This window comes from Bos javanicus, chromosome 11 (genome assembly GCF_032452875.1).
Source record: "Bos javanicus breed banteng chromosome 11, ARS-OSU_banteng_1.0, whole genome shotgun sequence".
NCBI classification, from domain to species: Eukaryota; Metazoa; Chordata; class Mammalia; order Artiodactyla; family Bovidae; genus Bos; species Bos javanicus.
Window position 1 is genome coordinate 66,808,564 of NC_083878.1, and position 25,500 is coordinate 66,834,063.

Sequence of the window (25,500 nt, forward strand, 5' to 3'; positions counted from 1 at the left end):
GATGCACCATGCCGTCAGGCTGTTGTTGTGTCCTTTGGATGTGCTGATCCCTTTTCCTCCCTTCTGTCCTGCTGAAAGACTCGTTCAGTTCCTTTTTGCATCCTTTTCTGATATGCCTGTTCTTCCCTACATTGCTCAGCTTCTATCCTACACAACTTTTTTCCTAGTACAGTTTCTAATGTGTGATGTTAGATCTGATATTTAATATCATAGTTCATTAGGTAAAGAATCTGCCTGTGTTGGAGGAGACTCGGGTTTGATTCCTGGGTCAGGAAGATCCCCTGGAGAAGGAAATGGCAATCCACTCCAGTATTCTTACCTGGAAAATCCCATGGACAGAGGAACCTGGCTGGCTGCAGTCCATGGGGTCACAAGAGTAGGACACGACTTAGCAACTACACCATCACCACCACCGATTATTTACATGTTCTGTCATAATAGAAAATTATTGCTCAAGAGAAGTCTTATTCAACCCCTTGATGTTATGCTATTAACTCCCAAGTCTGTATCTCCAACTGAGATTTCTGTACTAAATTTTAGATCCAGATAATCACTGTTTATATCACAGACACATCAAGTTCAGCCTTGTCTAAAGCAGTCACATCTTCTTTCAATCCTTTGAGAAACTGAAAACAACAAAACAGCATTTAACTTTGTAGAAACTGTTGTTTCCAAAAAACTTGTTTTGAAAGCTTTTGTTCTTCTGGGGTCATGTAGTTTTTTTGTTTAATAGCATATGGTTCCAGTAGTAAACTTATTTTAAAAATTGGGCAGAAATTGAAAGATCTGTTATTAGCATGTAAGAAATTAATGCTTTAATTAAAATAGTTTTATCTGAATAAGAACATAAAAATTATGAGTTAATAGTATATAAAATAAGGTTTTTATCTCTAATACATGTGCAGTGTCTCACTGAGGACCAAACCTCCCACTGAGAACAACTAGCAAAGCTGAACACACGTGTTTGAGAACATTAGAGGCAGTCACACTTTAAGGCTTCTTTTTCCCTTGTGACATTTGACAAATTTTTAATGTTTCATGCTGAGGGCTAAGAGAACAGGCAGAGCTTTGGGCAGTCTCATGGAGCTTAGGCAACAACAATGGAGTTTAGTATTTGCCAAGCAGGAGAGACCCTGTATGGAAGTTATAGACATTCAGGAAGGAAAAATAGAAGCATAATAAAATTGAATATGACTGTATAAAGCACTAATAACTTTTGTGTTATGTAACATATTTGTGAAATTAAAATATATGAAAATAGTACCGAAGTGGTCAGGGATTAAAACAAGTAAATTTTGGCTGTAGTTACATAAGTGGAAGAATACCATATTTGTTATTTCGTGACTGTCTTAACTTTATGTGGGCTTCCCTAATAAATAGCTCAGTTGGTAAAGAATCCACCTGTAATGCAGGAGACCCCAGTCCAATTCCTGGGTTGGGAATATCTGCTGGAGAAGGGATAGGCTACCCACTCCATTATTCTTGGGCTTCCCTTGTGGCTCAGCTGGTAAAGAATCCACCTGCAATGTGGGAGACCTGGGTTTGATCCCTGGGTTAAGAAGATACCCTGGAGAAGGGAAAGGGTACCCACTCCAATGTTCTGGCCTAGAGAATTCCATGGACTGTATAGTCCATGAGGTCTCAAGAGTCAGACATGACTCTTTATGTAGGTCTTCAGAGTTTATCTATATTGTAACATGAGTCAGAATTTCTCTTCTTTTTAAGGCTGAATCATATTCAATTTTATGTATATACCTTGTTTATCCATTCATCTTTCAATGGACATTTGGGGTGCTTCCATTTCTTGACTGTTGTGAATAATGCTGCTGTGAACTTTGGTATGAAAACAACTCTTTGAGATCCTACTTTCATTTATTTTTGGATATAAATAAAGAAGTTAAATTGCTGGATCAATTCTATTTTTAATTTTGCAGGGTACCATCATACTATCTTCCATAGCAGATATACCATTTTATATTTCTACCAGCAGTGCACAAAGCATTACAGTTTCTCCACACTTGTTACATTTGCTGCCAACAATACTCAAAGTGTTACACTTTCTCACCAACACTTGCTATTTTCTGGGTTTTTGGTGGTGATCATTTTAATGGATATTAAGCATGATACATTGTGATTTTGATTTGCATTTCTATAATGATTACTGATTTTGAGCATCTTTTCTTATTGCTCATTTGTGTATTGAATAGAAATTTCTTTGGATTATAGACTTTCCTTTGCTCATTTGTTATTCAAGGTTTTTTTTTGGTCATTGAGTGGTACAAATTTTGTATATATTCTAATTATTGACCACTCATTAGGTACATGACTTGTAAATATTTTCTCCCATTCTGTAGGTTGCCTTTTGATTTTATTAATTGCATCCTTAGATGCAAAGAAAATTTAAATTCTGATGTAGTCCAGTTTGCCTAGTTTTACATTTCTTGCCTTTGCATTTGGCAGGAAATCTTTGACAAATCCAATGTCTTGAAGCTTTCTCCCATTTTCTTCTAAAAGTTTTATATAGGTCATATTTTTATGTCTTGGATACATTTTAAGTTGCTTTTGTATATAGCGTGAGCGAAGGGTCCAACTTCATTCTTTTGCATGTGAATATCCTGTTTTCCCAGCACCATTTGTCAAAAAGAGTATTCTTTCCTTTTAGAATGGTCTTGGCATCTTCATTGAATGGACAAAAAAATCATACAGTGGACCATTGCACAGTAATAAACGTATACTGTTGTTATATGAAACAGTATGGAGTAATAATATAAACATAAAAAGTCATTCTCAAAGAAGTACATACTATATATTTCCATTTTAATTCAAGTACAGATGAAACTAATATACTTTTTTTTTTGGAACTAAGATGTTTTATTTCTTTGTAAAAACAATATATCAAGAGTAGTTTGAACAGTACTTGTCCCATTCTCTTCACATAACTTATTATATGAAACAAAGATCATCTCTATGCCTGAGCTAATTGGGGTGTCCCAGATGGCTCATTGTAAAGAATCTGCCTGCCAAGTAGGAGACTCGGGTTTGATTCCTGGGTTGGGAAGAGCCCCTGGAGGAGGAAATGGCAACCCACTCCTGCATTCTTGTCCATGGAAACCCCATGGACAGAAGAGCCTGGTGTGCTACAAATTAAAAAAAAATTGTTATATACCTTTTGAAGTTTTCCTTAGCTTCCAGTATTTTATCTTTCATAGTGAAATATCTCTGATAATTTCTTTAATGTGAAGATTTTTGCTGGTGTTTCTTCCTCTGAGACATCTTCATTCTTTTGTCCCAACCACTTTTCCAACTTATGTTGATAAATTAGCTTCACTCAATTCTGTGCTGTGCTGTATTTAGTCGCTTCAGTCATGTCCGACTCTTTGTGACCCCATAGACTGCAGCCTGCCGGGCTCCGCTGTCCATGGGATTCTCCCGGCAAGAATACTTGAGTGGGTTGCCATACCCTCCTCCAGGGAATATTCCCAACCCAGGGATCAAACCCGTGTCTCCCACATTGCAGGCAGATTTTTAACTAATATACTGTTTTATAACATTGCTTCTCAAAGTATGGTCCAGAGGCCCTTTCAGGGCCTGGTCCCCAAGATGCTTTTAGGAAAACTGTTGGGCCAAACCATTTTCATAATAACCATTGTGCATATATGCATAACCATTGTTCATATATGCCTTTCTACTCTGATTTTCTCACTCACAAGTGTACAGTAGAATTTCCCAGAGGCTTATGGCTTATGATTTGTGTTAATGATTGAATGCAGAAGCAGATAGGAGAATCCAAATGCCCTCCGTTAAGCCAGATATTAAAGAAATTTCTGAAGTATAAAACAGTGTCTCCATCAATTTTTTTTTTTGGAAGATAGGTATTTATGTTAAGATTTGCTTTTTATGATAATGTGTAAAGGGTTTACTGCTATTTTAAAGTGAATATATTTTTTTAAATTTCTCATTTTTAGTTTCTAACAGATTAAATATTCTCAGTCACTCAATCATGTCCTACTCTTTGCAGCCCCATGGACTGTAGCCCATCAGGCTCCTGTGTCCCTGGGATTTTCCAGGCAAGAATACAGGAGTGGGTGCCAATGCCTTCTCCAGGGGATCTTCCTGACCCAGGGATTGAACATGGGGCTCCTGCATTGCAGGTGGATTCTTGCATCTGAGCCACCAGGAAAACCCTTAAAAGCTATATGTGCTTATAATACTTTTATCCTACATATATATTAGTCAACATAGTCTGTTATATATATCCTATTTAAAGTAATGTTTGCAGTTTGTCTGTTGACAATCATGGTTTTTTCCATGTCACCAGAAATTAATTTTGCTATTATTAGGGTTCTGCACTGACTAGTTATCATGAGCTTTATTTTTAACAATGTAATGTTAGTTGTTCATGCTCTGGAATAATCTGATGTGTATTATTTGATTTTCTGCTATATGCTATTATGTTTTCTAGTTTATCTAGAAATCTAGTATACCCTATTAATTATTTTTTCTGACAGTATGTTTGTCACTCTCATAGGAAAAATCCTGTCCATTTTCAACACTTCAGTCACCCTGGTGATAGTGATTATGGAGGTGTAAACATCACGTGTCAAGATGAAGCTGATGACCGGCCTGAATGTCCCTATGGAGCATCTTGTTATAGGTTTGTAAACCTGAAATGTTTGATTACATTGCTTTTCTGTTTAATCTCTGTTAACTTACTCAGGAGAAACTACAGGTAAGCTTCTCATCTCAAGCCTTTAACTTTTAGTTTTTAAGCTTCCATAGGTATTAGGTTTTTATTTTATTACTAGGTAGAATTATATTATTTCCTTTAGAGAATTCTAAATTTTTGAAATTATTAACATTAGAAATGCCTGAAAATTTTCCTGACTTTCTAACACTGCAAATCAGATAATTTAAAAACTGTCAATGCTACCCCATTATACATTCTATCCAGACTCCTTCAGTTCAGTTCAGTCGCTCAGTCATGTCCGACTCTTTGCAACCCCATGAACCACAGCACACCAGTCCTCCCTGTCCATCACCAAGTCCCAGAGTCCACCCAAACCAATGTCCATTGAATCAGTGATGCCATCTAACCATCTCATCCTCTGTTGTCCCCTTCTCCTGCCCCCAATCTTTCCCAGCATCAAGGTCTTTTCAAATGAGTCAGCTCTTCGCATCAGGTGGCCAAAGTATTAGAGTTTCAGCTTCAACATCAGTCCTTCCAATGAACACCCAGGACTGATCTCCTTTAGGATGGACTGGTTGGCTCTCCTTGCAGTCCAAGGGACTCTCAAGAGTCTTCTCCAATACCACAATTCAAAAGCATCAATTCTTCTGCGCTCAACTTTCTTCACAGTCCAACTCTCACATCCATACATGACTACTGGAAAAACCATAGCCTTGACTAGATGGACCTTTGTTGACAAAGTAATGTCTCTGCTTTTTAATATGCTGTCTAGGTTGGTCATAACTTTCCTTCCAAGGAGTAAGTGTCTTAATTTCATGGCTGCAATCACCATCTGCAGTGATTTTTGAGCTCCCCAAAATAAAGTCAGCCACTGTTTCCAGTGTTTCCCCATCTATTTGCTGTGAAGTGATGGGACCAGATGCCATGATCTTAGTTTTCTGAATGTTGAGCTTTAAGCCAACTTTTCCACTCTCCTCTTTCACTTTCATCAAGAGGTTCTTTAGTGCTTCTTTACTTTCTGCCATAAGGGTGGTGTCATCTGCATATCTGAGGTTATTGATATTTCTTCCAGCTTGTGCTTCCTCCAGCCCAGCATTTCTCATGATGTACTCTGCATAGAAGTTAAATAAGCAGGGTGACAATATACAGCCTTGACGTACTCCTTTTCCTATTTGGAACCAGTCTGTTGTTCTATGTCCAGTTCTAACTGTTGCTTCCTGACCTGCATACGGGTTTCTCAAGAGGCAGGTCAGGTGGTCTGGAATTCCCATCTCTTTCAGAATTTTCCACAGTTTAATGTTATCCACACAGTCAAAGGCTTTGGCATAGTCAATAAAGCAGAAATAGATGTGTTTTTCTGGAACTCTTTTGCTTTTTCGATGATCCAGCGGATGTTGGCAATTTGATCTCTGGTTCCTCTGCCTTTTCTAAAACCAGCTTGAACATCTGGAAGTTCACAGTTCACGTATTGCTGAAGCCTGGCTTGGAGAATTTTGAGCATTACTTTACTAGTGACTCCTTAGTTTGACATAAATCATTTCAGGATGTTATCTCTGCTCCCTCAACTCCTACCACTCCGCCGTTCTTGTGAACATGTGAAATTCAACCCTCAAAGAAAACAGTACCCCCCCCCCTCCTTCCATAGCGTCTTATGCTCGTTTGTGTCATGCACAGTGGAATTTATCTGATGAGGCTATGTTGGCTCTTTCCTGGATTGGCTTCTCCTCCAGGCCATGTAAGTTCCTTGACAGTAAGTACTTTTCTATCTGAAACTTTGTTTAATGAATGAATGAACTTGAAATAAATGAAACCACCAAGGAAAGAAGTAGGATTCCATTCTTGGAGAGCTGTAATTCTAGATAGCTATTTTTTTTAGGTGATTTTCGAATATGGGTAACTGAACCCGCTGGCCTTTTTGAAATTGTTACTATTTCTGTGACTTGGTTTTCAATAAGAAAGCAGAGTAAGTTTCTGAGGCTGGAAGAAAAATCAAAAAGCTTGTACCTTACCATTTGAAAATTAAGTGTTCCATTCCAGCAGAGCATCCTACAGATAATAATGACTATGTTGTCATCAACTATGTCAATAAATATGAAAATTTAGGAGAAATGACCAAATTTGTAGAAAATACAACTTGTAGAAAAGATACAAGAAAAGAAAGAAAATGGGATAATCCTGTACCATTAGAAAAATTGTATATAAAAATAACAGGCTTCCATTAAAGAAATTCTAAGTCCATATGACTTTAATAGCTAATGGCTAATTCCCTGGGTGCTCAGATGGTAAAGAATCAGCATACGATGCAGGAGACTTGGGTTTAATCCCTGGATTGGGAAGAACCCCTGAGAAGGGAATGGCAACCCACTCCTGTGTTCTTTCCTAGAGGATTCCATGGATAGAGAAGCCTGGCAGGCTGCAGTCCATGGGGTTGCAAAGAGTTGGACATGAATGAGCGAGTAACACTTTCACTTTCACAAACACTTAAAGAAGAAATACTCAATTTTTATATAGAGTGTTAATATTCTAAAAAAGGTAAAAGAGAATATATTCCCCAACTTATATTATGATACAGAAACCCAGCAAGAATAATATAAGAATGAAAACTTACTTTTGATCTTCAGTTCAGTTCAGTTCAGTCACTCAGTCGTGTCCGACTCTTTGTGGCCCCATGAATCGCAGCACACCAGGTCTCCCTGTCCATCACCAGCTCCCGGAGTTCACTCAAACTCACGTCCATTGAGTCCGTGATGCCACCCGGCCATCTCATCCTCTGTCGTCCCTTTTCCTCCTGCTCCCAAATCCCTCCCAGCATCAGAGTCTTTTCCAATGAGTCAGCTCTTCACATGAGGTGGCCAAAGTACTGGAATTTCAGCTTTAGCATCATTCCTTCCAAAGGACACCCAGGACTGATCTCCATTAGAATGGACTGGTTGTATCTTAGATGTAAATTAAAAAAAAACAGATTCATTAAGTGAATTAAATAATTGGTTTTATTCAAGGAATGCTTGCTTTAATATTAAAAAGTAATTAATTTACTATACATCAGACTAAATAGAAAATCATATCACACTAAGTATAAAATCATATAATTGTTTCAGTAGGTGTTTTAAAAAACTGACCATTCATTTATGATAATTCATTTTAAAGTAGGAACAGAAGGAAATGTCTTTCATATAATAAAAGGTTATCTATAAAAAAGTTTACAACAAATTTCTACTTAGAAGTGAGATATTCAACATTTCTTTCTGATAACAGAAATAAGACAAGAATGCCTTTTCTTACTAATGTTATTCAATGTTTTCCTAGTGATCAAGATAGTATAATGAGCCAAAAAAAGGAAATGGATAAGGATTGGAAAGGAGAAGTAAAACTTTTATTGTTGACAAATAGTTTTGATTATAGAGATAGAAAATGCAAAATAGTCTCTAATGAATTGTAAGTATTAATAAGTTCTTAGCAAGATTGTTTGATATAAATATCAATATACAAGGCCAATTATATTTTTATATTTCAGTCAACAATTATGAAAATAAACTTGAAATATTTTATTTATAATAGCATCAAAAAGTATCAAGTTCCTAGGAATAAATCTAATAAAAGATGTGAAAGAAAAAATTTGTTAGAAAAGCCTAATATATATAAAGACTGAAATTTTCACAATTAGAAGATTCAATATTGTTTAAATTGCAATTTCCCCCAAAAGTGATTTGTATGCAAGGCCATTCAAAATCACAAAAGTTTTTGTATACAAATTTATGATGTGATTCTAAAATTTATATGAATAGGCAGTGGGCCCAAAATTGCCAAGACAATATTAAATAAGAAAGTTGGCAGACAGCCCAGGTTCAATACATGAGACAGGGTGCTCAGGGCTGGTGCACTGGGATGACCCTGAGGGATGGGATGGGGAAGGGGGTTCAGGATGGGGAACACATGTACACCCATGGCTGATTCATGTCCATGTATGGCAGAAATCACTAGAATATTGTAAAGTAATTAGCCTCCAATTAAAAAAAAAAAAAAAAGTTGGCAGAACTTGTTATACAGTTACTGTAATTAAGACAGGTCAGTATATGCTCAAAGATAAAGTAAGAAGGCCAGAGCAGAATAGAACCCAAAAACCTCTGCATACACAGGTGACATGTTCATGAAAAGAGTCATCTCAGGCAGTGAGAAAAGAGTGAATTTTTTCAGTTAATTTTATTGGGATACAAGTGTTTAACGAAAAAAAGAAAATTCACACTATAGTCAAAACCTGAATTCCAGATGGATCATAAAACTAAATGTGAAAGAAAACAGTAAAGTTTTAAAGATATATAAAAGAGAATAATTTCACAATCCCAAAGTAGGAGTTGTTTCCTAAGACAAGATATATAAAGTAGTAACTAACAACAAAGATTTACTGTGTAGCACAGATAACTATATTCAATATCTTATAATAACCTATAATGGAAAAGAATCTGAAAAATATATATATAAAATTGAATCACTTAATTTCAATAAAAAGTCAGTAATTAAAATGGAAAACAATTATTTACTGCATTAAAATTAAAATTATTTATTTATTTTTAATAAATACAAATAAGCCACAGAGTGAGAAAAAGATATTTACAGTGACATAGTTGACAACAGACTTACATCCTACTGTTCTGTATCCTGAAAGTAGACTTATAAATTGCTATTGTTTTTCTCTTAGTGACATATACAGGTTTTTTGCCCAAAAGAACATCTAGAATGAATAAACTTATGAAAAAACACTCAGTATCATTACTAATCAGGGAAGTTTCACACACTTGCATACACATGCATACACACAGACACACACACACAACCTTGAAGTAACTAATTCGTTGCTCCCACTTATTCAACAAACATTTCCCAAAGAATCATTAAATATCAAGGACTGATGAAGCACTGTTGAGTGAGATTGCTTGTAGAACAAATGCATTTATGTCTGTCTATATTTTGGAACAAAACAGCTTTCACAACTCATGTCATAATTTGTGGCACTATGATAATAGACCTTTTCATTTTTAAAAAACTTTTGTAATGCAGGATTTTATATGTATACACAAGTGGGGCGGGGGGAGTGTAGAATAAGTTCCAATGAAGCTGTAACTCATTTTCAATAATTATCAAGTCATGGCCAGTATTTTTTCATACATATCACCTTTCCCTCCATCTTATCCCTACTCCTAGATTATGTTGAAGTCATTGTATCTTTTTCATCCCATTTTATCCATAGTTGTCTTAGATATTCTGTCAGGTATCCCAGTTTCCTTATAGTCTCATTTTTTCCCTCCTTTTGTTTCTCCATATCAGGATCCAGTTAAGGTCCATCTATGACAAAAAGTGGCCATTTTTCTTAAGTTATTTAATTAATAGATTTCTCTTTTCCTTGCAATGCGTTTGTTGAAGAAAGCTGACTTTTGTTTTGAGGAGTATCCATCCCTTAGTCAGGATTTAGCTGACTGCATTACCAGATTGTCATTCATTATATTCCCTTGCATTTCCTAATAATTGTTGGTTAGAGACTAGTTATGTGTTTGTTACAGATCTCTTCCTTCTAGTGGTACTTTGTCTCTGAGATACTACCTGGGTTAGAAATTTTACTCTGCATTTTTCAAAATTCAAATTCAGACCTTAAGCCTCTCAGAGCTCCTAGGAACTCAGCAAATATTTCATGGGAAAAATCTGCCTTGTGTTTGGAATTCCCTGAGTTTCTAGACTGTTGTGGTGACAACCCCGTGAGACCATGATAAGCTCTACTGGTTTCTCTGTCCTCAAATAGTGTGCCTCCATTTGGTCCAAATCTTATCCTTAGCCTGTGCTAAGAATTGTCAAAGCTCTCTTCGGAAGAGAAGCACGAGTTATTGTCAGTTCCCCTAAGAAGGACTTTTTCTCTTTGGAATTTTAGATAATATAAAATTCTCATTGTTCCCACAATTCTCTCATAAATAATTTTTTAACAATATATCAGGGTTGTTTCCCCTCTGCCCCGGTTGTTAAAACAAGAGTATTTGTCTGCCATGATGTCCTACACCCTTTTCAGAAGTAGAATGCAGTATGCCTATTCTTTAGGAGAATAAAAACAAAATGCAAAGCCTTGCTAAGAATAATGATGTAAAAAAATTGCAGTCTTTCTTTCATCACCCTTTATTTCATCAATCACTTTAAATGGGGACAGAGTAGGGAGTAGTCAAGAGAAATTACTCAGAGGCCAGTGACTCACATGTAATAGCAAAAACTTTCATGTCTGTATCTAAATATATTTATATGTATGAACATTGTGCTTTTCTTCTTTAGCTGTTGAGCTGCTTGGTGTCCTTGTTTCTACTTGAAGATAAAATCTTAAGTTTTTTTCCCTCATTAATTTTAATTACAGTTTAGAGAGACTCTTGGAGAATGTTAGATGTTATCACTTACTCTGACTATTGTTTTACAGATAAGGGAATGGAGACTAAGAAAGGTTAAATTAGTTGCGTAAGATGCCAAAGCTAGTGAGCTCAAAACCAAGTCTCTTCTCTCTTCCAGTTCAGCCTTTCTCTGTGCTGTGGCCTGATTCCACCGTGGCTAGTCATGGCTTCTAAAGTATTGCTAGTCTTTGTCTTTTTAGCCCAATGGCAAAATAATATTTTGGAGCTGAAAAAAAGAAAAAACCAGATAAAGTACTTTGATTGAAGAAATTGTGAATTTTTCAAATCAACAAGATCCTAGAAACCAGATTGTAGAAGCATGATATATATTTGTATACCCTTTCTTGTTACATTATAATTTTAGTTAGGCAGAAAACAGGATCTAGTAGATTCATTTTGTATCATTGCTAAATTGATAACTAAATTGATACAGTATTATGAACTGTTTGTTCTTTAACAATCTTGATTTGCAAGAATAAACTATTGGTTTTTTTTTGGCCTCACACACACATTTCATGCTGTTAAAAAATGATTTAAAGAAGACAATTTGGATGATACAAATTAACTTTATTTAACACTTCATGAAGCAGTCTCCGTTTGGAGAAGTGCGAATAGGGCAGAAGACAGGAAGCTGTTAAAGGATGAAGAATAAAGAACAAGGTAGAGAAAAAGAGAAAATATCTGACTGTCTGGGGCTACACAGTCAACCTTGTTTGGGGTGAGAAGGAACAAGGAAATAGATATAGAGCCCAGAGTTGGTTTGGCCTGTGGGGATTGGCTGATTGGACCCACTATGTCTCTGATCAGGCAGAGCATTCACAGGGACCTGAAAGTTACCTTAACTTTCAGTTTGCTGGCATGGCACCCTAGGCAGAAGCAGCTCCATCTTGGGTCTAGATGTTTATTTCAGCAGTGTGAGACTATAAGCCTGTTGACTCAGAATGAGAAAGATGTTCTAATTTAGCTTGCTTAAAAGAGTTTTTATGTAAATGCATGTCAGATTTTTCCTGTCGCCACAGAAGAAAAATATTGAAGCCTCACTGATCATAAAGCACAAAATCAGCCAGAAATTATTATATTTAGAAAAGTAAATATATATCAATATATGTGTTCTAAAAGTAAAGTTGTAATATGCCTGTACTCTGTGATGGTTGATACATTTGAAAGAGGTGAAATTCATGAGCTAAAATATCTTTGCTTTTTATCTTTAAAAATTTGCCTTCACAAAACAGGATAAGAATTATTCTCAGGTAAAAAACAAGTATTCCCTCAAGTGAAATATTAGGTTGGTTTTTAATTTGTTTGCTTCTCAGTCTTACCTTCTAATCCCTTGAATGAGTCCAAGTCAGTTTCTTGTTGGTAAATCTAGGTGATCTCAAATGTTGTATTCTACACTAAATAATCTTAATGTTATACTGCATCAGCTACTTAAATTTATGTGGTATTGTTTTGTATTTGCAAGTATTGTCATCTGTGGTCAAAGTTTTTATCACTATAGAGCAAATATGAAAACATAAAACTGTATGTAGATGGATGTACTTAATTTTCAGATATTTCATTCAATGAGTAAGACAGATATGGATCACATGTTAATAAATATATTATGTAGTAAAAAATAAAAATTCCCATATAATATAGGAAGTTGATGTTGAAAAAAAACATCCTTAATTGTTAAATTTTATTTTTTCCTAAAACTATAGGCGTTATTAACATTTTCTTTGACATTGTACTTTTAAAAATATAACAGAATTAAATCAGCTTGAAAATTGATAATTTGAAGGAACTAGTTCATGGTATCATTTTCAATATCTTGCCCATTTAACTGATTTTTTCCCTTTTGTGCTATCTGCTGCAATTTGTCAGAAGACTCGTTCAGTTTAATGCATTTGATTAGTTTAAGGTACTTGTCTAAATTAGACACTTATTGTCCAGGATAACCCAGTGATTGCTGTGCTTGCCACTGACTCACTTCCTCTGGTGCATAATAGGATTTTATGCAATGTATTACTCCTGTTTTTATTTGTTAAATTAAGCACTAAACTTAAAATACATATACACTAAAATGAGCAGAATCCATCTTCAACCAGCTTAGTATCAACATGTAAAGTCAAACTTACATATATTGCCTTAGATTTACAAAACCTTAGGAAGGCATGTATTATACGAATGAAAGTGTTGGTACCTTCATATTTTTCCAGAAGCCAAAGCTCCACTTTTTAAAAAAAATTGTAATACCTTCTAAGAGGGATGACGTAAGGAAGTGTATCAGTCACCATAGAAGTGTTCTCATTATAATGAATCTGTGACATGATCTGTATGCTGTGAAAGAACACAATGTTTTTGCCACAAGCATAATTCATTTTAAAAAGGATATATTTGATGTTAAAATTACTATCTTTTGTTATTTGCTGATCCAGATTTTTAACTATCATATAAATGAAAGTGAAGGTCGCTCAGTCATGTCTGACTCTTTGCGACCCATGGACTATACAGTCCATAGAATTCTCCAGGCCAGAATCCTGGAGTGGGTAGCTGTTCCCTTCTCCAGGGGATATTCCCAACCCAGGGATCAAACCCAGGTCTCCTGCACTGTAGGCAGATTCTTTCCCAGCTGAGCCACCAGGGAAGCCCAACTATCATACAAAGTCTTTTGCTATTTTCTCTTTTATTTTCAAAGTTTTCCAAGTTATTGCAGTATTTTCTTTTGTTTGGTTTTGCAGTGTTATCCTAATCATGTATGCAAATGTACACCTTAAACTACAAAATACTGATTTTTAGAAGCTGCTTAATAAAAATAGGAACATGTGTATTTAGTATAAATTCATACTATATTATTTGAGGCAAAATAAATGGGTTTTCGTAGGGAAACTCTAATTGCCTCATAGTTGAGATTCCCAGAATCAGTCATGTCAGGCTGTCGAGTTAAGTATAATCAAAGCTGATAACATCACCCATTTTTATAGGACCTGCATATAGAGGAAGTAACCTGCCATGTTCACATGTTCTCTTCCTCTTAAGAATACAGTCTTAGAAGAAAGTATCTTAGAGTAAATGTTAATCACTGGTTACACAGTTTTACCTGGAGACATGGCTGTAATTTTTTTTTTAAACTTCATTTAGTATAAATGAAGTAGCAGTAAAAGCATCAAAACAGAAATTGTAGTAACAACATTGCTACTTGATATGTAATGTGTCATGTAGCCTTGACAAAATGTGCTGGAGTGTCTTCTGTGGTTTTGTTTTTCTTTCTTCTTTATTTGATTATACGTTAATAAATGTTTTTCTTTGTTATATTTAGTTAATTGCACACACACACACACACGCACATATATATATATACACACATTTTCAGAGATTGTAAAATTGTAATGATTTTAAAATAGCAGATTGACTAGTTTCTCTTATTTTATGTTGGCTTACTCTTTCAGTAAGATCATATTTTTAATTTTCCTTTTTCTCCTAAATTTGAGACTTAAATATTTGAAAACATAGGATTCATGTTTTTGCTTTAGGTTTTAAAATAAATGTTGAATTTCACTAGTGTAAGATAAATTATTTTGCAATGAAAACAAAAGCATAGTATCATCATTTACTCATTGAGTGAATATTGAGCATCAGACATGCTTTATAAAAAAGTCTTTCATAAAAGACTTCCATAAAAGTCCATTTTATAAAAGTTGATGTGAAACAGTACTTTAGGTTCATTTGAAAATTTTAAGTGGTAAGTTTAGTATTAAGTTATCAAATTTTTGGAAGTAAAAATAAAAATGATTATTCTGTTCTTATCGCTGCCTAATTAATCTTTAGGTATCTCTGTGATGGAGAGATAATGGGTTTTTACATTAGCAGACTTAGGTTCTAGTTATGGTAATGCCAATTGTGAAGCAAAACTTTGCATGCCATTTGATTTTCCTGGGCCTTAGTTCCTCATGAAAACAAGAAGGTTGAAACATTTGTGCTCTGGGGGCCTCCATTCAATAGTAGGGAAATCTAGAACAGAGAGAAATATAGTCCAGTTCATAAAGTCAGGTCAGTTAACATTCCTGGCTGCTCTTCCTCAGCCTTCTTTCTGTCTCCTTCTTCCTACCTGTAGTTATTGCCGGACCCCGGGGTGCCGTTCTCTGAACCTTTCCCTTTGCTATTCTGCTCTTACTCCGTAGGTTAGCTAATTTAGTGTAGTGGCTCCAGACTCACTTGTTTAAGTGCCTCCACTTGGTTGTAAAATAGCTCAGACTTATCATATCCAACACAGAACTGTTGATTTTTGTCATGAAACAACTCTTTCCCAAGTGTTTTCCACCTTTGTAAATGATTTCACCATTCTCATACCAAGGCCCCAAACCAAACCGCAACCTTGATTCTTCTCTTCTCTTCACATCACTCATCAATAGTTCTTACCATTTCAGCCTTTAAAATATGTTAAGAACCTGAGCACTTCTTAATTCCTCTGCCTCAGTCATCTTAGTCATAGCCGCAGTCATCTCTGATCTGGTGTACATACAATAGTAGCTTCTTAACTGACATCCTTGTTTCTTTTCTTGCCTTTAAATAGTTCATTTTCCACACAGCAATCAGAGCAGTTCTCTAAAAATGTCATATCATGTTGATTTCTTATTCAAAATTGTCCAGTAGCCTCACACAAAACTCTTTACCATGGCTCAAGTTCTTCTCTGACTTCATTTCCTACTCTTTTCCTTCTCCCTCATTCCTGTTGAGCTATACAAGCTTTTTGTATTTGTCCACATACTCTAGCTTGTTCCCACGTAAGGACCTTAGCAAATTTGAAGACGTTTTCTATTTTCTCTTTCTGAATGTTTTTCCTTCAGATCTATATTTGTTATTCACATCATTCATAAGACCACAAATGCTTTGTAAAATGTGTATTTTAAAATGTAGCAGCTCATAAAAACCTGATGTAGTTATGAGTGTATATGTCTGTGTTTAAAAACCCAAAGATTAAAAAAAAATGTCAACAGGATTTTGAGGCCTGCTGAGTTACAAAAATGCTATTTGTGAAAAAGGTTGATGTAAATTTTTTATGAATGAACTCTAAGTATTTCCAATCACTATTAGGAAAAAGTCCTGAGTGGAATTTTGCTACATTGTCCTTGAAAGTTATTTCAGATATTCATATGTTCCCAAAGAGCTGTACAGTATTGCCACTTAACTTTAACCCAGGGTAATATGAAAAAGACTTTCTGCTGTATTATTAATAACTGAAATTTTAAAATAGGATATGCATGGGCAAATGTTATAAAATATTCTATAAATATGTGAAGTGCGGTGGGGGAAATATTCAAGGGTAGTAATTGTGTGTATTATTGAAGAAAAAATTCAGCTCTTTAATATTAGCTGGTAGTTACTTTTACTGGCCAACTTTTACATAGAGTTTTCAGACATTGTTGCCTATCTTAAAGTAAAATTGATTTGTTTCTGTAAAAATAGCTGACCCCTGTAAAATGCTTAATGGTCCACAAATGTTTATGCACATCACTTCATTTAATACTTCAAACAACTCTCTGTGAGGTAGGCAGTATTTTCCATGCTTTACAGATCAGGAAATGGAGACTTGTTCACAGGATTTGCCCCAAATCACAAAACCAGTAAACAATGTATTTTGAATTCAGACTCGGTTCTTCTGATCTCGAAACCTTGAGCTCCTTCTACAGCATAATGCTGATGATTTAAACTTTAACAGTCCAGATGAGAACAGGTCCAAGTCACTGTGGCATTTGTTTCTAAACCGTATGTGAAGGACTCTGTGTTCCTGTTGACTGGAGTGATTGACTAGAGCTAAGTGTCCTGTGATGCTGAGCAATCAATATCTCAGGAACCTGTTTGCAGTGGAGTCTGCTTAATGTGATTGTCAGATTTTCATTGTTTCCTGGGGAGGTAATATGAATTGTTAATGGCAGGAAATTCTAACACATTTTAGTCCTAGGTTTGTGTAAAAAGGTTCCGTGAGTACTTTGATTATTAACTTCGTAGGTGTGAGCACAGAGCAATTTCAGCACATGAACATTCTCTTCAACAAAATGAGAATAGGCTTGTATCCAACAGAAAAACTGCCTTTCAAAGGATATTCTTCTAAAAACATCAGGATCCATAGATTACAATTTACTAGAAAAAGAAAAAAAACATAAGAAAACTCATCAGTCTAGAAATGATTGGAACTGTTTTTTGTACCAGCCAATGAGAATTTTAAACTTTGGTTTGTATTGCAAATGATTCTTGCAAATTCAATAATCATTTTGAAATAATAGTAAAGGTAGCAAAAATAGGTGTCTTTTTTTCCCTCTTAAATAGAAAATATTTCATCATTTTGGATACTCATGTAAAAGCTCAGTTAAAAAAACTCTTTGAATGGAAAGAGTTGATTATATTGTAATAGGTAATTTATGAAAAGTATAGTTGACTGCCACCTCGTATAAGGTACTCTTGTAGGAGCTGTAAAAGATATTTATAATGTAAGAAAAAGCCATGACCTCCAGCAGCTCATTTGACAGATGATGAGATAATACATACACATGCAGACACACACACACACACACACACTCACATTTGTGTTGAAAATTTAAATGACTGTATAAGAAATTATGTGGTGAGTACTAAATAGTAGATATGAGCAATGTATTCTGGAGATAATACCCAGGAATTATCAGAGTTGTTTTCCTGATGAAGGTGCTTAGGTAAGTAGTATAGATTTAGAAGAATATTCTTGGCAAAACAGCTGTGAGCAAGTGCCTATCAATGGCAAAAAATTAGAAGCTGTTGTCCCAAAGAAGAAATGAAGGATTGGGCTGCAAATAAAGGTACAGACCGAGATTATGAGGGACCTTCATGAAGAGGATAATTTAAGGAATTTAACATTCAGAATACTTAATTTTTTTTTACATTTAAATTGCTATGTAAACATCTAAAATTTGTTTTTATTTTGAATATGCTTTTGCCTGTGATGATACATTTTTGTTTCTGCTTTGGCTTATTTTTTTATTAAAATCTATCCTGTGAGTTATATCATCAAGAAAGAGTAAAATATATTTGAAAATACCCTAGAACAGGAAACTTTTGAACCTGTCCCAGAGGATATTTTTTCTCCATTTTCAATGAAATAACTAGCAGAATATTGATATTAATTCTTTTATTTTAAATTGGAAGTTTAACTTCTAAGTTAAATGTGGAAAAGCACCAGCACATCTAGTTTCTTCTGGTCTACACTGCAGTCTTACACCTGCCTTTTAATGAAAATAGTATCAAGTTCTCCTACAAAAGGATAGAAATTGTTAAGGAAACCTCAGAGAAACACCCTTTTCCCCTCTAAGGCAGATGAAAATCTGCACGTGGAGCTGAAAATCATTTCCTTTTCTGAGCACAAAATTTCATAACACTTATTTCTGTTCTTCTTTTTTGGAATATACCAGTGTAAATCTTTCCCCCTGTTTATTTATTCTGAAAGGGCTTGCCTTTTCCTAAGTCGAATGTGAGGTTAGATTATGTAGATCGGTATGTGAGTGCAGCTGTGGATGTGTCCCAAGTTACCTTCTGTAACTTCAAGGTTGAACCATTACCCCTGTCCCCACCAGGCTTCATTTGGCCTTTTAAAAAGGATACTTTTCCTTTTTAGTCTTTCTAGCCTGAGAACTGATGTCAGCAGTCTTTTAACTGGTATTTGGTACACAAACTGTACTTATCTCTATTAACTCACTTGATTTCATTTCTGTGCTTGTTTTTAGATGCTTGAGAGTTTCTAAAGCAGCTTTTGAAGGAGACTCCAGTAGCAAACAATTAAGATCACATTGAACTTCTCAGTAATCCTGTTCTGTTCAGGGTAAAGCAGGGAAAGATAGGACTGCTTTCAGCTTGCTTTCTGAAAGCAAACGTATTAAAGGAAGGAGAAAAAGCCTTTAAATCGCAAATGACTATAGATAGATAATAATGAGGCATCTGTGTAGAATGTTAACACTTGAAGAATTTCAGTGAGGATATATGGAATTTCTGTGTACCAATCAACTACTTTTCAGTAGTTTGACATTAAAAAAAAAAAAGTTACCAGTATTTTACCACAGTAATAATAACAAAAAGATTTTAAGAATATTACCAAAAATAATCTCAGAGGATCAGCAATTTTTTCCAGATTATTGATGAAAACTACCTCTGGTATTAATCTCTTTCATTTTTCTTTTCTACCTCTCCTGATATCCAACATTAATTGTACTTTAATAAAGATTGAATTAAACAAGTTAATGACCTGTGCCAGAGTGTTCAGTAAGGAAAGATCTTCCCACAAAGCATCATGGCAGCTTTGTTCTTTTGCAGCTCCCTTCATCACATTTAAGTTGTCCAGTTTATTTCTTTCAACCTTGAGGTTTCTTTTTCATTAAACGGTCAGATTTGGGTTAATTACCCCAAACACACAATCTTTTGGTGAATCTTTCTCCACTTTTCAAAACTGTTAAGTTATGACCCTAATTAATTGTGTGGTTGCACTCTTGTACTGTGTTTATGCTCAAATTGTAGGAAAAGTTACCCCAAAATAAGAGATATTAGCAATAAGAAATGTCACTGACACCTGACACAGAGCCTCGCGTGTAATAAGTGCCCTGCGACTATTTCTTGAACCACTGATGAAAGAACAAATGGCCAGCATTAATTACTTACCACCTCCTAAGCCCTTAAACTTAAGATATCCTCACTACAGCTTCATATGTCCATCTCAGCATATGTCTGTTGTCAGCCCTTCCAACTCTCCTTTGTTAGTCCCCTGAGAGAAAGGTAACCACCAGTGGAGCATGATGAACCAGTTAATGCTTTGAAGTTTTGCTGCCTGGGCAATTTTGCATTATCTGGAGAATGTCTTATATGTATACAGTGTACCCAAACAGTTGTTTAATAAAATGATAGAAGAGATTGTCAATATATATAATCAAAAGTAGATATTCCAACAGTGGCTTCTGTTTGACTTTGGGATATGTTGTTATATGTTTCTCAATGCATATTGACTTTCTTATTTTCTCATAACAGTTGATTGGTATCCTTTGGAGAGACATGACTTGTATGCTTTTGGTTTTGAATTCTAGAGGAGCCTTAAAAGTATCCTTTCAGATATTACACACACACACACACAATTTGATACTTTGAGTTATATATTTATATACTAATTTACATCATATCTTTATGTGATATATGATAGTGACATTTGAAGAATACAGTATATGGTATTATATTTGTTTCATATTGCCTTTCTGTAGAATGTAAGTCAAGAGGGAAGAACTTTGGTTCACCACACTTCGCATCTAGCACTATACCTGGCATGGAATAGGCACTCAGTAAATGTAATTAAAAAGCAGATGCTTTGTACAGCATGGTGACTGTAGTTAACAGCAGTAACAAAGCAAATGTTTTTCAATAAGAGGCTTATTGCTAATTTGTAGTTTAGTGAGTGCTCTAGTTTAATTTAAATAGTCTTATTCATTTTTAGTGATTGTCAAACCTGACCTTATATTTGCTTTCTTTCGTTTCTTTCTTTCTTTTTAGGAAGAATCCCCAGCACAAGATAGAATATAGACATAGTACATTTCCAGGTAAGTGATTTTACTTCAGGAAACTCAAAATGAAACCTTCAGATGGATTCTCTTGTTAAACCTAGAGACAATTGCCACTTATTTTAATAGTATTTTAAAATCTCTGCTTCTGTGAATTTGTTGAATTATTGATTTTAATGATTTTCTTAGATTTAAAAATGATAAATTTTTATATAGATTTTTTTCTGCAATCATTGTCTAACAGTGTATATATATTTTTCTTTGTATCTGTTAAACAATTCTTTTGTTTGCAGGTATCTTAAAACAAAATCTCAAACTGGCCTGAATGATAAAGAGAGCATATTGACTTCTTTTACTGAAAAGTCCAGAAATAGGGCTAGATTAGACAAGATTTGTTGCTTCAGCTCATTAATAATGTCAATAATGTCACCAATAACCCACTTTCCTTCCATCATACTGTCCTTAGAGGAGTGATTTTTATCCTAAGACTGGCTGCTCTCCCCAGCAAGGAACTATATGCATCCTTATTCAGCTGGGATGATAAGCATCCATGTTTACACCTAAGGAGAGAGAGAAAATGGCTTTGATTCTTGCTATTAGGAAAAGTCATGAAACTAACTTTTTAAAAAAAAACTGGTTTAAATCACATTGTTATTCTTGAATGAATCACTGTGACCACTAATTAGTTTGTTCTACCCTTGGAACCAAAGTAGAGTCTCTTTCTTCAAAACCACAGAGATCCTCAATAGAAACTATTGTTTTAGGGGAAGAGAAGTAGGGGACAAACACCAAAGAAACAACTATCGAATGACCATCAGTCCTGCTTACATCAACCTGTTCTGCCTTCTGTTTCCTTTGCTTCTGAACTCTAATATTTTTTCCCTTTAATAAATTCTGGCTTCTTTATATCATTTATATAACTCAGTGGCCAATTCAGCATCCTAAATTTCTGGATGCATCAGTATTTCTGCCCACAGAGTGAGGGAATTAACTGTATATCCAGGTTATGCCCACATGCGTTTGTATATGTATAAACACAGCCAACTTGTAACCAAGTGATAAAACCAAGTGATTAAAATAATTAATTTCACCACAAGGGAATTCTATTTACTGTTTTCTTATTAAAACACACTTTAGTGTTTTAATACTCCAGACACAAATATGATTACTTTATCTCAGTTAATATGGTATGGAGGTTATATGTTATACTTTCCTTACTGAGGCTGTATCTGAAGCTATGGCATTTATGGTTGTTAAGTTAACTTTCAAAAGTTCAAAAATATTATTTTGAACAATAATATAATAATATTTGATTAAAACTCTATTTTATTGACAAATTTTAGCATTTTCCCATGAAAGAGCATTTGACAGATTTGTTTATCTTTGTAGAACTAGGAACCTTTTACCTGAAAACTGTCAATATACATCATATGGCATGTTGAAAAGTATCTGAATTTTCTTCGAAAAATCTCTTTGAATTATCATTGAAGCAGCTTCTGAATGAAGAACATATTTTTAGAACATTTAACTGTTTTTAAGAAAAATTTTTATTTTATTGAAAATACTTTTTAAAAAAATAGGATATTTTAACATAACAGTTTAGCCTTATATATTTAATGTACTTTCAAGAGTTGTCATGTGGCAGTATAGTCAGGATATCTCTTCTTATTATAGAACCTATAAATTAAACTCTCTGAGGTATTTAAAATTTTATAAGTCTCACTATATTTCTTAGTGATATCTGACATAAAATTCTAACATATGTGTTTTTATTATTTCCCAAATCCTTAAAGTTTAACATTACCCAGATCTTAAGCTCATTTATGTAATGATTCATTTACTTATGCACGCATTTATTCATTTATTATATGACTTCCAAGTGAACAGAACTACAGAGATACATGAAAACTAGCATCTCACCACTAGTGCTTGTGGTGAGATGCTCTACAATCTTGGAGAAAAGAGATGGAGTACTTTTTGTTTGGATTTATCAGGGTAACTTAGGGAATTTTAAGTAAAGTTGGTCTTTAAGGTGGTAGGATTTCAATTATCTTTGTTTCTTAGCTTTGGGTAGGTGGGTATAGGACATCCCAGACAAATTGAGTAATAGGTTGGTCAAGGACATTGAGGCAGAAAATAATAAGTTGTGTTTGGAATTCGAAGGTGGGTCAGTTTAACTGACAGGGAGAGTCTCTGCAGTTACTGTGAATGAATGATACTCTTGTTGTTCAGTCACTAAGTCATGTCCGACTCTTTGTGACCCCATGGACTGCAGCACATCAGGCTTCCCTGTCCTTTACTGTCTCCCAGAGTTTGCTCAAATTCATGTCCATTGAGTCGGTGATGCTCTCTTAAATATCTCATCCTCTGCCACCCTTTTCTCCTTTTGCCTTCAGTCTTTCCCAGCATCAGGGTCTTTTCTAATGAACTGGCTCTTCACATCATGTGGCCGAAGTATTGGAGCTTCAGCTTCAGCATCAGTCCTTCCAGTGAATATTCAGGGTTGATTTCCTTTAGGATTGACTGGTTGGATCTCCTTGCAGTCCAAGGGACTCTCAAGAGTCTTCCCCAGCACCACAGTTCTAAAGCACCCATTCTTCAATGCTCAGCCGTCTTTATGGTCCAACTCTCACATCTGTATATGACTAACTAGAAAAACCATAGCTTTGAGTAGGAGGACTTTTGTCAGCAAAGTGATGTCTCTGTTTTTGAATATGCCATCTAGGTTTGTCATAGCTTTTCTTCCAAGGAGCAAGTGTCTCTTAATTCCGTGGCTGCAGACAGTCACCGTCTGCAGTGATTTGGGAGCCCAAGAAAAGAAAATCTGTCACTGTTTCAACTTTTGTCCCATCTGTTTACCATGAAGTGATGGTACTGGATGCCATGATCTTAGTATTCTGAATGCTGAGTTTTAAGTCAGCTTTTTCACTCTTTTACCTTCATCAAAAGGCTTTTTAGTTCCTCTTCACTTTCTGCCATTAGGGTGACATCGTCTCATATCTGAGAGTGTTGATATTTCTCCTGACCATCTTGATTCCTGCTTGTTCTTCATCCAGCCCTGCATTTCTTATGATGTACTCTGCATATATGTTAAGTAAGCAGGATGACAGTATACAGCCTTGTTATACTCCTTTCCCAATTTTGAACCAGCCTGTTGTTCCATGTCCAGTTCTAATTGTTGCTTCGTGACCTGCAAACAGGTTTCTCAGAAGACAGGTAAGGTGGTCTGGTATTCCCATCTCTTTAAGACGTTTCCACAGTTTATTGTGGTCCACACAGTCAAAGGCTTTTGCATAGTCAATGAAACAGAAGTAGATGTTTTTCTGGAAGTGTCTTGCTTTATCTGTGATCCATCTGTTGACTGTGGATGATACTAGAGGAATGCTTTGAGGTCAGATTGTAGAAGCTCTTGAAAGCTAAACCAAAGATGTGGTTGCGGTGACAAATAACTAATGATGAGCTGTCCAAATTAGAGTAGAGGAAACCTTATGGTGAATGAAGGACCAGAACTAGGTTGCCATGAGAATGGAAAAACAGGATTTGATACAAATGAGATTCTGAAAGAAGAATGGTGAGGAATTTCCAAGTGATTGGCCATGGTGTGGGGGATGGGATGAATCAAAGGAAATAAGAATGAATGAAAATTAAAGTACAAATTATCAGGAGCTTAGAGATCAGAAGGAAAAACTAGGTAGTTTGTGGGTTTGGTTTTTTTTTTAAGTTATACATGTTAAATTTGAGGTGGGGTGTCATTAATCCATAATAAAACAATAAAAGCTATAATGCTGCTGCTGCTGCTGCTGCGTCGCTTCAGTCGTGTCCGACTCTGCGCGACCCCATAGACGGCAGCCCACCAAGCTCCCCCGTCCCTGGGATTCTCCAGGCAAGAACACTGGAGTGGGTTGCCATTTCCTTCTCCAGTGCATGAAAGTGAAAAGTGAAAGTGAAGTTGCTCAGTCGTGTCCGACTCAGCGACCCCATGGACTGCAGCCTACCAGGCTCCTCCATCCATGGGATTTTCCGGGCAAGAGTACTGGAGTGGGGTGCCATCGCCTTCTCCAAAAAGTTATAATAGAGACCCATATACTATATACCAACTACTCTAGAATTTTATAATATAAAATAACTATATGAAAGTTTTATCATTTAATTTCTGATTTGTAGCACTTCTAAAACACTTCAGTCTAAAATTTTCCCACACATGTAACAATTTATGCCATATATTTCGATTTTTGTAGGTTTGACTATTAAGCTCTCTAATTAAAGTTTTACTAATTTTCCACACTTTTTCAGAGTGCTACATACAGTTTTAGCACAGCATATTGAATAAAAGAGTAATCAATGCTAGGAAATTTTTATTTTAAACTTTCTTAGCTACCTTATTTGCTGACATTTGAAAGAAATTATCATCATTGTTGTATCACTTGATTATTGGAGTCATTCTCTCTGGCTTTTATTATTATGTGACAGTCATGATTCGAGGGGATCAGTACTGTTCATGGCTGAAATTTAAAATGTTCTACCAATCTGATAACTATTTCAGTATTTCTCTAGTTCTCCAATCATCTGTATACATATGCTTATATAGGCTTTTTTCTTTTCAGAAGTAGAAACTAAAAGATCTAGAAAGTAAGCTATTAAGTAAGGTTAGTGATGCTAAATGGGATTTTGTAAACTGCTGCTTACTGTGGGAAAAGCTGAGAGATTTTAGAACATGAAAAAGGCAAATGCAGTGGTGTTTTTAAAAAGAAATAAACTTAATGTATTAATATAATAAAGTGGATAGACCTGCACAAACTGCTTTTCCAAAGTTAAAATATGAATACCCAGCTAATAGTTTGGTTCATTACAAAGA

At 35.2% G+C, this 25,500-nt stretch overlaps 1 protein-coding gene across 3 annotated transcripts in view; it reads left to right on the top strand.

Moving 5' to 3' along the window:
• The window catches only part of APLF (aprataxin and PNKP like factor), a 95,669-nt gene that overhangs the window by 60,125 nt on the left and 10,044 nt on the right, over positions 1-25,500 (top strand). For all 3 annotated transcript variants that reach the window (XM_061432840.1, XM_061432841.1, XM_061432839.1), the window contains 2 exons: positions 4,529-4,654; positions 20,638-20,684. In XM_061432840.1, the coding sequence (XP_061288824.1) occupies positions 4,529-4,654; positions 20,638-20,684 (173 nt within the window). The remainder of the gene's footprint in view (positions 1-4,528; positions 4,655-20,637; positions 20,685-25,500) is intronic.